This window comes from Trachymyrmex septentrionalis, unplaced genomic scaffold (genome assembly GCF_001594115.1).
Source record: "Trachymyrmex septentrionalis isolate Tsep2-gDNA-1 unplaced genomic scaffold, Tsep1.0 scaffold72, whole genome shotgun sequence".
Taxonomy (NCBI): domain Eukaryota; kingdom Metazoa; phylum Arthropoda; class Insecta; order Hymenoptera; family Formicidae; genus Trachymyrmex; species Trachymyrmex septentrionalis.
The window spans coordinates 931153-947329 of record NW_017305905.1 but is presented as its reverse complement, the minus strand read 5'-3'; the positions used below and the strand labels follow the sequence as shown (position 1 = coordinate 947329).

General features: G+C 36.6%; 1 protein-coding gene across 1 annotated transcript in view; it reads left to right on the top strand.

The window, feature by feature from the left end:
• The first annotated feature begins 356 nt into the window (after positions 1–356).
• The window catches only part of LOC108753842 (kinesin-like protein CG14535), a 259756-nt gene continuing 243935 nt past the window's right edge, over positions 357–16177 (top strand). The window contains exons 1-2 of the mRNA XM_018495775.1: positions 357–764; positions 1865–2982. Coding sequence (XP_018351277.1) covers positions 510–764; positions 1865–2982 — 1373 coding nt within the window. The 5' untranslated portion in view covers positions 357–509. The remainder of the gene's footprint in view (positions 765–1864; positions 2983–16177) is intronic.

Here is a 16177-nt window from a genome sequence, read left to right as displayed (position 1 = left end):
ATCAGTTCGGTTTCAACACCTATAATTACTCGCAGTTTGAAGAGAAATACAAGCCGCGGCAAATTTTTAAATATGGCGACGAGTATCTCGAATACGGACATAAGCTCGGCGCTAACGAGAGATTCGCGCGAACGAAGTACCAGGACGGTTTAAGATTCGATCAACGGTACTCACGCAGCCATTCTCAGCCGGAGCGGCAGCATCACTTGTCTCAAGAGACGCGCTCGAAGTCCCAGGATTCCCGCGAGCTCACGTTCTATCAGATAGACCCGCCTGTGAAATTGGAAAATCCACGACAACATGACAAGTCGCATCAGAAGCTAAAGAAGGAGTTGACCTTTTACGGGATCGATGGACTCCCATCCGGTCAGGAGAAGAGGGATAAGTCTGAGGTGTGCAAGGAGCGTATCGATAAGGGTATTAAGTCCCACGACAAGTCCCATGCCGATGGTCAAGAGAGATCGCAGATCGCAAAGCACGGCAAACAGAGTCATCAGGAGCAGCAGAAGATGTTGATGAACGCGCTAACGTCGGACTACCACCAGCTGAACCGGTCGCAGTCGGATCTCACGGAGTGTCCACTGCCGAATTACTGCGGGTACCGGAATAATCCGTATATCGATCCGCCCAAGTATCGACAGTTCGACAGGCCACCACGCTATCAGGAGACCCCGCTGAAATCGGAACCGCCACCCAAGTATCACGCCGATCCGCCTAAGTACGACGAGGTGTCCAGACGACAGGATGACTTTAAGAGGATCCAGGTAAGCTATAACGTATAGAAAATTCTTAGTCCCTCTGTAAAAGTATAGGTTACTCCGAGACTCCTCTCTCTCTCTCTCTCTCTCTCTCTCTCTCTCTCTCTCTTACTGATCGATCATAAATAATATTAAAAATATAAAAATTGAAATAATAGTAAAATAATTATATCGTAAAATTTTATACGATTTATTTTTATTATGGAATTGTTTCATGCATTTAAATTATACTGTTAGATATCAAACTCTGTTTGACGGTGCGATCGAGAGCGCGTTCCTTTGATATTAACAATAAGCTATTCAATCACAGAAATGGTCCGATTTATATTTTTGACGCACATGGAAATTAAAAATAACAAAATGTTATTTAACTCAAGGAATTGAGTTATTTTTTTTTATTGCTCCTTTAATTAATATCGAATAGAGCTATTTGATATCTAACAGTGCTTGATAAAGTAAATTATACTTTTAATTGTAATATAGTATTATATATATATATAAGATATATTAAACTCTATTTATCAACTAATACATGTTAGATATCAATTAAAGAAGAATAATAACTCAATCCCTTGATAAAAGGATTTTATTACCTCCATATTGGATCCTTTATGTATGAAAATGTAAATAAATTCTATTTTTGTGATTAGTTTTAAAGTAAACAATCATATCAACATGTACACTTGTTAAATAATAAACTAATTTTAATAAAATTTAATACATTTCTAATTTAAATTGTATAACTCCGTTGTTAGTTAAATTAACAACATATTGAGTAGGTACAATGACGACTTATAGAATTAATGATAATTAAAGATAATTCAAACATTGAATATAATTTGACACTATGAATTTAATAGTGTAATGCAGAGACTAACAACGCAAAGTAAATTTTAATGTAAATTACGAATAACTGCTTTCTTATAAATAAATTCAATTTTCTTCGAAAAGCTGACTTGGAAGAAACCGACTTGTTAACCGTTCTCAATCGCGCTCTACCATTAATACTTCGTTTTCTGACTGGCTCGTATGGTAGCGAGTTAGGAATCGAGTGCATGAATCGTAGTACTACACATTGACTACTATGTCGCGTTATCATTTGGCAGGAGGAGAGAGTCAAACGACAAGGTGGCGGTGGCGAGGGCGGTGGTGGTGGCGGCGGCGGCGGAGGCGGTAATTCCAACACAGGAAGGGGGAACACCGGCACTCATGGCGCCGAGACGCCCTCTAATCTGGCCAGTATCACGCCGACCGCGCGAGAAGTAACACGTGTTGTGGTTGGACGACAACGTTTCTCTCACAAGACGTGTGACGTACGCAGCAATAACAACAACAACAACAACAATAACAACAATAGCAAGGAGAACCTGTTGCAAGAAACTAGAATTGACAGCGATTCCCGGTGTCACGTCGAACCTTTAAAGGGTCACCATCATCATCATCATCATCACCATCATCACCATCATCATCAGCAACACTATCAGACTCGTGGAGTAGATGGTAGCAACGTCGCTGCTAGCGGGATCGTTGGTAATGTCTTCCCAGACGGTGGTAGCGGTGGCTCGTACGGCGAGGTAACAACGTGCGACAAGTACAAGGGCACCGGGTCGGAGTCGAATCGGGGTGGTAACAGCGACGCGGTTCAAGGTCGCCCAAGCGAGAGATCCATGCTGAAGATCGAGAAGATATCGGGAAAGACCGCTCTGCACGGCGGCGGCGAGTCAGCGGTCGGCAAGTGCGGCGCGGAGAGAATGAAGTCGACCACGCAGGAGGTCGGCTACAACAAGCACGAGGTCAGCAAGGCGAAGGGCCACGATGTCGGACACGGTTACAAAGTCGAGAATCTGCGTTACTACGGCGAACTGAAGGGCTACGCCGATTTCAAGGCTTACGGTACCGTGGACAAGCAGCCGGCGTCATCCGTACCGGTGTCCGCGCACGAGAAGTCGCATCTTCTGCATGGGCCCACCTCAGCGTGCGAGAAGGGCGACAAGTGTCACGGCAAGGCACCGTCCTCCTCCACGCAGAGTTACAGCTTGGCCAAGATTGGCCAGCAGCAGACGGAGAAGAGTCATCACGGCGGCGATCATTATTATCACAGATCGTCGCATTCAAAGTCACCGAACATGTATCAGGTGTATCAGGAGACCAAGTACTCGTACAATGTGAGCGGAGTGCCCGGGACGCCGGCGCAGGCCAGCGCAGCCGCGGCCTTCTTCGCAAGGTCAGTGTTCACTCGATCTAACGAATATAGCGCGTCACGATAGCATGCCACGACGCACCTGCTGATGCGAGTGTCCCAGTCACTTTAGTTCTTCCTGTATTGCGAAATTCAATACGAATATCGTATGTGTTTTGCGTTGTAAAAATAAGGATTTAAGAGAAAATCACACGAAGTGAATTATGTTCACGTTGAAATCTTTTTATTTCACTTTATATCGCTCTTTGACATTTCGAGAATTTTATTCACGAAAGCTCAGAAGTGAATCACATTAGCTGCAAATGTAATTTCGAAACTTTAGTCTCGATAACTTTCGTCTAAATTAACATTCTAAATTGTTTTAAGTATTTGTTTAATTTTATATAATCTATTACATTTTTTCCTTTTTCTCAGAATGCTTTCCTAGAATGCAATCGTTAAGTGATAGATGTATTGCTATGAATATGTAAATTTTACGTACAAAGAAATAGGTCACACTTATAATTAATGTAACATAGTTTTTCATGTATTTCAGACTTTTAATGAGAAAATATTTATAACTGAAATTATTATAAATACAAATAATTAATAATTAATAACTTAAAAGAAAAGAGAGAATAAACACATTATTAATTTAATCTTGATGTGGAGTATGTAATCTAATTTTGTGTCTTCTAACATTTAAATAAATGTATATTAACACAAAACTATTTAAAAATTAAAATTATTTATCACATTTTCTGGGTTATATTACTAACCCAGCAGGTCCTGATAGAGATAACAAATAGAATTTCTAAAAACTTGTTTCCGTTTGTCCTAGCTTTTAACATGATAGATCTCCTAATGATAGGGCCTCCTAATGATAATTGAAGGCATAGCGCTCAATGTGACCTAGTGTTCATTTGTACACAAAATTTACATATCGATAACATTTTAGGATTAATCTCGATGATTTTATTTGCGAAAGTTTAAAAATGAATTATATCATATATAATTTTGAAATTTTAGTTTTCTTGATTTTTTAATTTTTGTTCTAAGATTCTTATATCGAGCATTTATTTAATTTTAATCTATTATATTTTCTTGAAATTTCTCAAAATATTGACGAACATTATCTTCTAAATAAAAATAAGAAAATAATATTGCGTGATCATCTAGCGCATATTTTAAAAGCTTTTAGAACGCAAATCCTGAACATTTAGTTGAATATTCCTTTCTTGATCAATTCTGCTTCTTCTTAAAGATTATCTTAGCCTGTCCACATAACGACGTGAATCAACGTTGATGGTTAATAAATAAGAATGAAAAGATGGCAATTTTATACTTAAGTGGTTCGAACATGCGAAAGTTTATTGCGGTCATTACATGATTTTTGTTTGTTTGGAGAAATTTATATTCTCGTCGTATGTCGCGCGCAAAGCGATCAATTTACGGAACTATAACTGCATGCGCAGATCTCGTATTCCGTTAGCGTGTATCTATGCGTTTAAAAAGTCGAGACATTTTTCATCGTTATCAGGTCTGCTTCTTGGAGCGTGAACGCTCCAATCGAAGCATTGCTCGCGATACGCTAGCAAAAGTATTATTTATTGCACGAATCGATAGCCTGTTTACTCGAAAAATCTGCAAGCTCCAAGCTAGCTCCCAATCGAGGACGTTCAAACCTAACAATTAATAATTGACAAAAACTGCAACGCGTACGCACCAGTAAAGAACAGAGCAAAATCTGAAACTACGCGTGCAAAAGCTTCCTCACAACTTGTATTTTCCTCGTGAGAACGCCACATCAAAGCATCGAATAAGCATTCTATTGTCCCTCACGTTGCCTCCTTATTCATTTTGAGCACGCCCTTTCGTGTTTTAACGCAGATAATCATGATTTTGCGAGCGCAGCCGGCTGTAGAATGACATTCATTTTCTCGTCGTCTCTTCGTCGTCCCTTGAGTAGGTGCGAAAGCCCTGACTCTTCCGACTTGTTGGTCTTATAAAACACATTTCCATCGCACCAAACCATCCCCGTAGAGCACGCGTACGAGACCATCCTTCCTGGTTAGGCTCTCGGATCTCGAGCTTTGATCTCAGCTCGCATATTTTCAACGTCCCCGTATAAAAGCGTACACACAGGTTGCGTGCAGGAGCGTAGAGTACAAGCACGAGCAAGCGTAGATCGCGATGTGGTTTGTGTGCGAGGAGAAAGCTCATTCTCTTTCTAAAGGCTCCGCGGTCACAGCCGTCTTTTCCCCTTAACCTTAGGCGCGACCTCAGCCCTTTAATAACCTTGCTCATAGCTCGTGGATATTGTAAAGCACAATGGCATTCTTGGGGAGGGTCGCCTGCTCGTGCATCCCGTCTTCACCTTTCCTTCCCTCTTTCCCTTTCGTTCTCGTTCGCTCATAGCTCCTATGCGTATGCGTATAAAGCGTGTAAAGTACATGTGAGTTATTAGCGGCAGCTAATTACGAACTACTCTTAATAACGATGTGCGTCGAGAATCGGAAGATTTCTGGATAAGGTAGTAGGGGAGAGAGAATGCTCGAGGGAGATCTCGTTGGTTAGCACTGGACTTCGGAATGCCGGCAAATTATTCAAAGCGAATGGGACTGCTATTATCCGGATGCTCGGTTATCCATGCATATAATAAGCCCGGGCTTTCAGCGAGCGCAACCGTGGCGGCTTTAGGCTTATGCGAGTTTTAATAGCATTTCAAGCAGAGCGGTGACGCTGGCTAATCATCGGGATATTCGATAGGGATGCAAGTGGTATGGTCAAATCAAACATGTGGTATACAAATTTGCCCTTTTATCTTGGCTTAACATCTCGCGCTTCCAATTATTCATCAAAAGTAAACATTACACTCACTGCATTTTCCCCCTTTGATACAGCTAGTAATCAACTGTTGATATTTATTGAAATATTTGTTATTTGTTATAAAAATATTTTCCGCTCTTTTAACAATAATTGTTCACCATTGTTAAACAAGAAATTAAAAATATTATTAACCCATAACAGAAACACATATTTCTGTGCTGGAGAAACATATGGATTCTTGAGTCTCTCACTAAAATTTTTTATTATTAGTTTTATTCTTTTTAAGAATTTTTCCAACTTTAATTAAGTATATTCTTAATTTATGGTATAAGATTGTCTGAAAAACACACAAATAAAATGTTATCGATAGAATTTATTGCTTCAAAAGCTCGTTAGATGTAAGCATGTTTTCAGGGTGTTGTAAATACTCAGGATGTATTTCAATTCAAACATTTTCTAAACATTCGCACATATATTACGTAATAGTTACATTGTTAAATGTGAACATATTGATATTATGTTACTTTTAGTTGATATTTAGAGAGAGTAGAACTTTTACTTTTCCGTGTCAGCAACATCATAAATATTGTGGTTACGATGCGTAATGATGTACAGCGTGTGCCATTACAAGTCAGTTAGCCGACTCATCATTAACGTATAATAGGATATAGTAGGCGCTTGAGCGATCGTGCTTCGTGTTCCAATGATATCAATGCGCTCGTGCCGAGACAGTGGCGCCTGTTCTGTCTGTTTAGTACCTTCTTCCTTTTGCTCTTTAACGATTCCTTAGAACGGACAGCTACTGTTTCATAAGAAGTTGACAAGAATTGAAATTAATCGCGTTCCATGTGTGCATCAATGATCGTTTTTACTTCCTTCTAATCAACAAAATTAATTATTTTTATTTATTAATCTAATATAATTTATGTTCTATTATTATTATTATTATTATTATTATTATTATTATTAATCAGTATCAATTTGATTTTTGGACATATTAAATATTAAAATACAAAAATTTAACTTGCTAGAGCAAAATAATTTTTTTTTCACAACTAGCAACGATTATAGATATTTTCTTATAAATATTAGCAAAATGACTACTTTAATGAAGAATTATACTCGTATATTTATGGATATGAAAAAGACAAATTTTAGAATTAATATATAGATTTTCCAGGACATTTTTAAATTTTTTATCACTTTCAAATTTTTCAAATATAAATTTAATACAAATTTTTAAATATAAAAAATTAGTCCAGAATTGGTGATACCAATGTGAAAATAAGAGGACGTTCGGGATGTTCCGTCAAATTAACGAATGTTTGTGAAAACTGCTAAACTTGCTAAACTCATATACTTAACTCTCGATGTTTCTAAAATGATCAATCACTCCGTTTTAACCATTTTCTCGCTTTCCAGATCGGATGTAAATTTTTGTTTTGTGAGCAAACGTGGCGCAAAGTTGCCAAGAGTGGCTGCGCCTTTTTCCCCAAATTTCCTCGCAGTCGAACTCCGATAGAGGTCGATTTCCCGATGGGCTCCGCTGTAGCCCCTCGTAAAGTTGAAATTTCAAAACTTTCACATTGGAGTTACCTATACGAAGCACGGGCACATGGCAAATAAAATTGACCTAGGCTGCACGTTCCTCCGATACCGACGGAGAGACGAAAGAAGGAGCATCGGGGGCGAAGAAGAGAAGTGAAGAACGGGAGAGGATAAGGTGAAACTGTACAGGCGGTGGGCCAAGTCTGCCAGTATTGTTGGTCGTCGTGATTTTATTGCCCCTTATATTGCCTCCGCAGTACTCTCCTTCTCCTTCTCCTTCTTTTGCGCACCACGTTCATTTTCCACTCCTCATCTCTCTTTAAGTCCGTCGCTGTCTCTCACTTCCGATCTCACGCCCGCGCCCCCGGGATCGCGAAAGCGATTTTTACGAGGCAGCTCGTCTCGCGTCTCCCGAGATGCAACCTGCCCGCCATTCCTGAAAATTGCAATCTCAGGGCTCGCGATATAGTCGGAACTGCTGGTCGTAATCGAGGAACGGGAAATGATATCGGGCAGAAATGCGGATCCGATCGCAACGGTAATTCAGAAATATCTAGGCGTTGAAAGCGCGTCTTAAGGTGATCCTACACACGGTTAATAATACTGATCAGTAATATTGACAGTATGTATTACAACTTTACATGATTACAGTATTATTGACAATATATTTCACTTCAGTTTTACGTACATTATCTATTGCACTGTGGATCCTAATAAAGCGGTACTGAGAATAAAAATCCAGATCACGGTTAGTATTCCATGTCAATCCGTCAACATTAACCATGATTAATAATATTGTCAGTTATTAATTACTGATCGTATCGTCAGTATTTAATGCTGACAGTATTATAGACCGTGTAGAGTCACCTTTAGACTTACGCCGTTGCTTTTTATTGTATATCGCCATTTATAGACGTATTTTGTTTGTCTTTAATACAGTCGCAAAACATTATCATAAAAATTTTACACACTTAATTGGACGAGCGACTGAGATTTTACTTGTTCGCAAAACATTGAAGAAGCGAGAGATCATGGAATCGCGGAAAACAAAGAAAGTATCTTCGAATTTTTCCTTAAACAAGATGCATGCGCGCGCTTTATCCTATATATATTTATAGAATAAAGGATTTTGTCTTCACTCTTCGAGGCTTCGCGTGGGCAACGATAGTACGCTGGTATCCTATTAGACGTACTCGAATAACCCTTAATTAGGCAGATGGGATGCGAGGAACGAAACGTAAATACGCGCCTGCACACATATTGCTGTGAAAACGTGTATCCTATTTAATTTGAAAGCCGAGGAAAGATCGTTATCTCGTTATGTGCACGGTATATTGCGCTTATGAGCAGCGATAATTATTGATGTGAGTATAAGGAACTACGTGCCGCTTGAAATTACTCAATAGGATACAAATCTATTGACATAAAAGTTACAACAAAGAGAATGTAAAGTTATATATACCACCAAGTAAAACCAATATAGACAATATCTCTTTGAAGAAACTTTGAACTCTTGGTGAATATTTGTTTCTTTCCAAGAGAAAGTTATTATTACGTCTAGAAAATCATTATTATACACATACATAAGTGTATAAGATATTTGATATGTATCACATTTTTGTTTACGCAATCTTTAAATTGCATAATAATGCTGAGCGCATTGTTTGATTTGTGTATGATTTGTCGATGTCAAGTGTGCAAATCGCAAATAATTCTTGCGATTGCTCGTATGTTTCGACAAGATGTCGAAATTTGTGAAATGACCCGTTATAGTAGTCGACAACGAGCCTACCGACGACCCTGAACACATCCTGTGGGTCACCGGTGATCCCCCGGACTCTTCGTTCAACAGGTAGTGCTCTCTTGTAGCCCGAGTTTGCCGGCGACCCAGCCCTCTCCATTATATTCATATCATGTAAATGCGCCCTACCGCGCTTCGGTCGGCTCCTATTTTCCACCCCTGTGCCAAGCCAGACATAAAGCTGTACCAAGGGAGAGAGAGGAAGGGAAAGAAAAAGTAAAGAAAGAGAGAGAGAGAGAGAGAGAGAGAGAGAGAGAGAGAGAGAGAGAAATGTGTTCGAAAGGAAGGAAGATAGGAAATGTCATCTCCTGCTTTACATTTATTCTAATAGGATAATATCAGCTGTCTTAGCATTCGGACATGGCGCCTCGTTTGTCGTAATAATTCTTGGCCATATCCCCGTTGCAATACCATTCGATTATCTACGTCGTCGACGATTTGCTTTCTCATCTCTTTTCACCATGCTCGCTTTTTGCAGAACGTTCGCGCGTTGTAATTGAAGAGGCAAGTGGATGGGGTATTACATTAATGATCTCTGCCGGTACATTTATGGCTTATCGGATCTAAAAATTAATCGATAGTCGCAACATGATCAGTGAACTAATTCTCCGACTGATCTAATTTTTCACGGCATAGAGGCAATTAAAATGACGTCGTGCTATCTTTACACGCTAGTTAATTATTGAGTGTGATTATATAATAGAAACTCTCTCTTTAAGCCTTTCCTTTTTAATACGAAATGCCTCTCTCTTTTATTTTTCTTATTAATTATTATTTTCTCCATTATTTTAAATATTTAGCAACTTCGTTGTGATTTTTTTCTCCTGATTAATATCTTTATATCCTTCTTTGTATTTATTAGCGCTGTCCATACGCTTATCGCGTATTATCTATCTTCACCTTCTTTATGTATAGAACTCTGAGAGGATTTTAGAGTTTAGTATATAAGCAGTATATATATATGTTGTTTATACGTGTACATATGTATTTGTACATACCGACATATAAACGCATATATACATAGTCGCAAAAGACATGTCACAACTGTTTGGAACTTTTGATTTGATTCTACTTAAAATATATTATCAAACACAAAAGTCTATAAAAGACACGTATTTATTTTAAGATTTAAAAAGTAAATCAATCTCTCAAAACTAACGCTCATATTTAATTCTAAGCAATTTTTTAAACGATAAAATGTATATAAAAATGTTTTAGACAACTTTTTACTGTTTATATATATATATATATATGTTATAACTAGATATGTATTTTCCAAGAATATTTTTCAAAACTTATTATTTTTATTCTATAAATAAAAATTATAGACAGTTTTATCCAGCCAAATTCGTCCATATGTATAGTAAAAGATATTTTACAATTTACAAAAATAATTGATTCTGCAGGTATTTTGAAAAATATTACATTTCTTGAAATCTAAATATATTATTATAAATTACATGAAAAATCATAAAAGATTTGTTTGAATTAAAACATTTTTTTATACGTATACCTTACCATTCCATTGATAATTAATTGTTTTATTCTTTGCCAGATCTTCAAATGATATTTTCTTTCTTTTCCTCCCCCCTATTATAAATAAAAGAAAGAGTGGAGAACTTGAAATATAATATATGTTATATGTCTCCCTTACTGTCTTTTCTCTCTTTTTTATCTGCTTCGTCTTTTCCATTTACATCTCGATAAATGCACACACTAACTTGTCACGCGCATCGCCATCATCAGCGTCATCATGTGGGTGTCATGCACTCAATCAAATCTTTTTTTATATCGCGTCCACTAACACATCCCATTGTACACACATTAACGCATCGACTATTAAACATGGAATATGCACATTTATCATTTTTAATTATATGCTGCTAAAATGATGGAAAAAGTACATTGAAAATGAATCCGTTGATCTTTCTGTGATTAGTAAACATATGTTTACTAAAAAATCTAAATGAAAGTTTAAATTGAAAGGATGAATATGCATTCTTTTTTATATTATTTCTACATCTCGCTGAAGACAGACCAATTAATTTTCGATTGTAACGATGTATCTTGCATGTAGTAATCAATAGTGAGTAATTAACTGATTAAAAAACCAAGGAAAATAATTTAGCGACAAAATAAAAAGATTTTAATGTCAGCAAACTTCAATTTTTCCAGTTATCTCTGCTCTGATTATTAATTACCTTCTTAATCACATTAATTGATAGTTTTCAGTTCTTTTTTATTGTGATACAATCAATTCAAACATTCCGACATATCTAATTGAATTTTTTAAGAGCTTATTGCTATGTAATCAATGAAACTAAATTGTATAAAGAGCTGGAATTTGAATTGATAATTTCTTTTTGAATTCAACGTCTTTGAATTAAATAACATTAAGATTAGAGTTTTTGAGAAATTTTTGTAATTGTTCACAATATTGAAAGTCGTTTTAACCCTTCATCGCTTTCTCAACTCTCATCATACCATCAGACATCCTTTATGTGATTTAAAAAGCATTTTCATCATCTTCGTTACAAAGTAAAGGCATTAATGACGCTAAGTGTGCGCACTCTGCGAGTCGTTAAGAAACTGCGTGCACGAGTCCACGAGACGTCGCGTTGTCGACGATTCTTTTTCGGCGTTTCGATTGAGACCTCGATTTCGCCAATTAGAGGTGAAATGCTCGCATTACATCGATTAACCGGCGGCATCTTAACGAGTTTCACGGCCGATTATTAAAAGCCGATAGCTCGTTGAGAAGACGACCGGTCCGCGTATCAAGCGCGTTCATGTGGGAAGCCGCAGTTTGTAATTACCCTGCCGAACGTGCGCGCACATGAGCCAATGTACAGGCAATTATGTCACACTTCGATCTCGATATTACTTTTCAATTTAATATTGACGACGCCTATAGAGGTATCCGGCTACTTGACGCTCCGACCATATATCAGGCTTTTTTTGCACTACATGCCAATTAATATGTATCTGCGTGTGTGCGGACGAACATGATTAGCTGGTTAATGTGTTACATTGCGGATATTGAAATCGCACTTCAGACGACGGATGCAAAAAAAGCGAACGCATCATTTGCCAGTGCAACCATATTATTATATCGTAAAAAAAAGCGCGCTTCGATTTTTGCAATTTTATCAATGTGTCGAAATATAGATGCTTATGTAACATATTAGATAGATGTATTTGTTTTGTCTCTGGAAAGTGACGAAATATCAGAAAGCCATGAACTTTTTGTAGTGGTTCTAGATCAAGTCTAAAACACTTGATTGATGATATAAGATTTGATTTTGAACATTTTGAATATCGATTCTTCCTTGTTTATTCGGTATTACTAACATTTGCTTAACATTATAACGTCAAAAGTGAAAAAAAAAACACACACAATAAAAATGTTTGCGATTATAATTGAAATATTTCTTATAAAACAACATTTTTTGCAATCGATAGACTAGACTGATAAGATATACCGAAAATTATTTTCTTGTTTCAGAGGAAGAAATTAAATCATATTTATTTCTATATATTATTAATTTGACACTTTGTCACAGCTATGAACATAGCTTATTTTGTTTTTGGTTATGCATCATTCATTTCCAGACGTGTGATAATTTAATAATTAACGTAAACAAAGGGAAAGTTTTCGGTTTATAAGAGTTCTATCGTTTATACCATAAACGTTGTTTTATTGAAACATATATCTACATATGTATTAATATATATTGCAAGAATATTTTTCTCGCTTCTGACGTTACAATTTGAGATAATTGTGATGATAATTGAATGGGAGTCTAAATACTTTGGAGATTCAATCCTTTTTTTATACTGATCCTCCTCTTTAAAAATTCCACGATGTTATATACGAAGTGAAGAAACGTGCGTACGATCGATCAAGTGACCTGACGCAATTCAAATGGCTTTACAGTCCCGTTGTACCGTTGGGAGATTTTCGTACGCGCGCGTGAGATCTCGTACCTGTCTGAGAATATCGGGGGCGCGTGAGCGTCATTAGTTATCCAGCATTATGGCCGAGGAACGATTCGAATCAATTTGGAGGTTCGTAACCCCGGCTGCGGGGGGTCCATGGCCGCTTCATATATCACCGTGGCCAGTGGTCAAAAGGCGACAGGCGAACGTAGGGAGGAATTCTCTCTCAGATTTCGGTCGTTACGTGTCGTAAAAAGAAGAAAAGAGAATATCAGGCGCGACCGTGTCTTTTTATCGGCTCAATTATATCGCGTGCGATTTTATGCCGTCGAATATGCGATGAGACATCCGCGTTTTATATCCGGTCTTTCGGCGTCGTTGTGACCAAGTGTGATATCGCATCAAGTATTGTGTATCGTGTCGCAGAAATCGCTGGAAATCGATCAGAGGGACGAACGTGCGACGCCGGAATGTTAGGCAATTTTTCGCGCGGACAGCTCTGCAAGCGCGAATATCTTATACCTGATTTGTCATAGTGTTATACCGTCGAAAAGATGTACAGTGATAGATCGGCGTACTGCGTGACGGAATAATGACAGGCGTAAATTTCAAAACTTGACTCTAAAGTCACTAATAATTTACGTATAATAAATTTTTCAATTTACATGTGATGGTATAATAAAATTATTTGCTTGAGATACGAGCGAAGCGGAGACAGAAGTATCACTTTGGAAGAAAAAATACTGTAAAAAAATTTTGATACTTCAGCAATCAGCTAAAACGTTCTATGTAATTATCCTGATCGATCTGATAAAATTTATTTTTTGATTTATATTTGTAGCTAAATTTTTAGATAGTATTTCAGCACCGTTCTTTCCATGAACCATTTCGAGCTCCTCTATATGCTTTATGATTTTTTTGACTCGGCATCACTAGCGTTTAATTTAATTCTGCCGTTACAGCTGCTGCCGTGGCGAGGGACCGCGTACGACTGTTTCGTACTCCTTCCTCTCGCCGGCATTTTGTCATGCGAGTAACAATCGATAAACAAATATAAACGAGCGCCAGCGCCGGCGAGTGCATGTCAGCGAAACGCACGAGCGGTTCTAGGCCAGGAAATAAAAAATATATATTGCATTCCATATCGCGCGCGCGAACGCGCGAGAGTCGTTGCGCGTAGAACTTTTAATTTGCAAAAAGCACAATGCCGAACCATAGTTTCGATGACTCGTATTTCTAGACAAATGTGCCCGCTAGCATTCCGACGAGTTGTTTTTTTGTAAAACTTGCGCTGCTATTTGTTTGCTTTACAGTAGTTTGCAAACAAGCTCCCCTGCATTTCTGTTTTTCACTCGTTCCTTGGTGTTTCTCCAATAAATGTTTATAAATAGAGCAGCCACGCATCTATCGATCTCATAAAGATCGGTTTTGCACTTATCTTAGGGAATAACTGAATATGATTGAAATTTTGGTAAATTTTGATATTTTACAACGTTAACTTTTCGAATTCCATCGATCGATTCGATAAAGTAAATATTTTCCACTGATGCAGCTTCAGCGCATATTTAATTGATTCGCATCTACTGTATATGCTGGGAATGAAGCGCCCGTATCTGTTTGTGAACAGGGGCTTGTAAAAGGAATCTCGTAAAATACCAGGCGATGCCATTAATAACAGGAGACGAGAAATGCTTTGTGGTCATGAACACACAGTCAGTTTCAACGATTCGCCGCATCGAGTGTTTATATTTTATGCATGTTCGTTTTTTTACGCACGCAGCACATTTACGATGGATATTTTATAATACAGTGTCGGGAATTTGAGTTTTTCCTCTCGGAATGGTCATCACGAGGTATTATCAAATTTTTAAAATATTCAGGATGATCCGATCGCGAACCAATTTCTAAATTGCGCAAATTTGCGAAATATTTATGTTAAAAATATATAATATAAATATAAAAAATGTAATATAGATATAAACAGAAAAAGAGGGAAAGAGACGTAAAATATAATTTATATAAAAAATATAAATATATGCATGTTTTATAAATAAAGATATACACATATATTTTATTATATATACAAGGTGAAGCATTTAAAGTGTTGCAAACTATTATCCCTGAAAGTATGCGTCAAATAAAAAATATGTTTAGATAAAAGTTGTATGATTTCAAAGGGAGCGAATAATGATAAAATTAATTTAAATAAATTGATTTTTCGAAGTCACATGAAGGTCGTTCAGCTTTTTTAAATAGAATAATATTATTTTTTTATATAATATAATTCTCCTAATTATATTTTACAAAAAGTATTAAAATAAAAATACCAAAAAATCAATAATTTACAAAATATATTATATTTTATTCTGGCATTTTTATATAAAATATAAAAAAAAACCCATAAACTATTAATTTTTTGTTAACTTACCTCAATACCTTTGTACACTGAATAATAAGATGAATCAATTCAAGTAAAGAAAATACACAGTTGCTTTTTTAAAAATGATATATAGTTATATAGTTTCTAATATTTTAAATGCCCCATTCTAAATATTAAATGCTATATATAACATATTCTAGAGGAATTATTCATCCTTCGAAATTCTAAACGTCACCTGCATCGTGTGTTGGTTGAGTTGAATTTTAGTTCTAATTATAGATGCCGACAGGTAGACATATTCTACGAATCGGATTTTCTGTCCCTTTAGAGTTTTTTTTCTCGCGATTTTGTGATAGCACACCCGCTTTGGTTGAACTTTTTTTTATAGTAGTTTTTAGACCGATATGTTATTTTTTACATTGAATAATATAAAGTATTTTAAACAATTAGTATGGCAGAGTCTACTTAGAAATATCATTTATCTTGCATAATTTGGAATCAGTAAAACACATGTAGGTAAATAAATAATTGTTTCATTTTCTCTCGAATGACCTTTGATGAACAAAATTTAGTAATAAACATTTACCGATTTCGGCAATATTTTACTGAAAATTATGGCGCAGGACGGTATACAAATATTTTGAATAATTAGAATCGAATCTATTTATAAAAAACTTTTTTGTAAAATTTTAAACCAATAAAAAGTACAGGTATATAAGTAATTATTTTATTTTTTTAGAAAT